Source organism: Fulmarus glacialis, unplaced genomic scaffold (assembly GCF_000690835.1).
Source record: "Fulmarus glacialis isolate BGI_N327 unplaced genomic scaffold, ASM69083v1 scaffold42686, whole genome shotgun sequence".
Lineage (NCBI taxonomy): Eukaryota > Metazoa > Chordata > Aves > Procellariiformes > Procellariidae > Fulmarus > Fulmarus glacialis.
Window position 1 is genome coordinate 3,313 of NW_009218274.1, and position 713 is coordinate 4,025.

Here is a 713-nt window from a genome sequence, read left to right on the forward strand (position 1 = left end):
GGTCTGTTTGATCCAGTTAATCCAGTACCATAGTTAGTACTTACATTTTCTAACTGTGTGTAATCACCTTAAAAAAAATCTAAAATTACAAGTGGAATAGTATTTGTTTGTTTTAATAATTTGAGATAAATATATTCTCCTACAAAATTGCACTGAACTGAGATTAATAGGTGCGTTTGGTATCTACTGTGGGCAATTTAAGAAGTATTCTTATGTTTATATATGTTCTTGAAATCTATTTGAAATCTTGGTGTGGATAAATTTTATACAGTTGCCCGAGGAAAGACTTTTGATTCACTAGATTTCCTTTCTGGATTAAAAACTTGATAGCTGTTATTAGTGTTTTTTCAGCGCGAGGGAGAATATCCAGTCTCTCTGATCTGAGTCTCCCTATTGTCCTTTGTTGTAGGTTGCGAGGATGGTACAGTCCCCTCTTGCGTTGCTACTGCTGGCAGACTAGAGTTTGAGAGAGCGTGGTATCAGTCACTGCTGCACTCACTGTTCAATGTTTCAAAGCCATCCAACGAAGTAACACTCTCCGCTTTGGAGAGGCCGTAAAATGCATGTTATGAATTGTCTCTCCTTGGTCAATGATAAAGAAAATGGGGCTATTCCAGTTGCAACGGGATTAATGAACGAGGGTACGACGACAGCATCTCAACTTTCTCAGCCTGCAGCACCACCGCCCCCTCCGCCATGTCCCCTCGCCGGGA

At 40.4% G+C, this 713-nt stretch overlaps 1 protein-coding gene across 1 annotated transcript in view; it reads left to right on the forward strand.

Annotated features, from left to right (window-relative positions):
- The first annotated feature begins 559 nt into the window (after positions 1-559).
- FHDC1 (FH2 domain containing 1) overlaps positions 560-713 on the forward strand; it is a 30,770-nt gene continuing 30,616 nt past the window's right edge. The window contains 1 exon segment of the mRNA XM_009579983.1: positions 560-712. Within this exon segment, the coding sequence (XP_009578278.1) occupies positions 560-712 (153 nt within the window).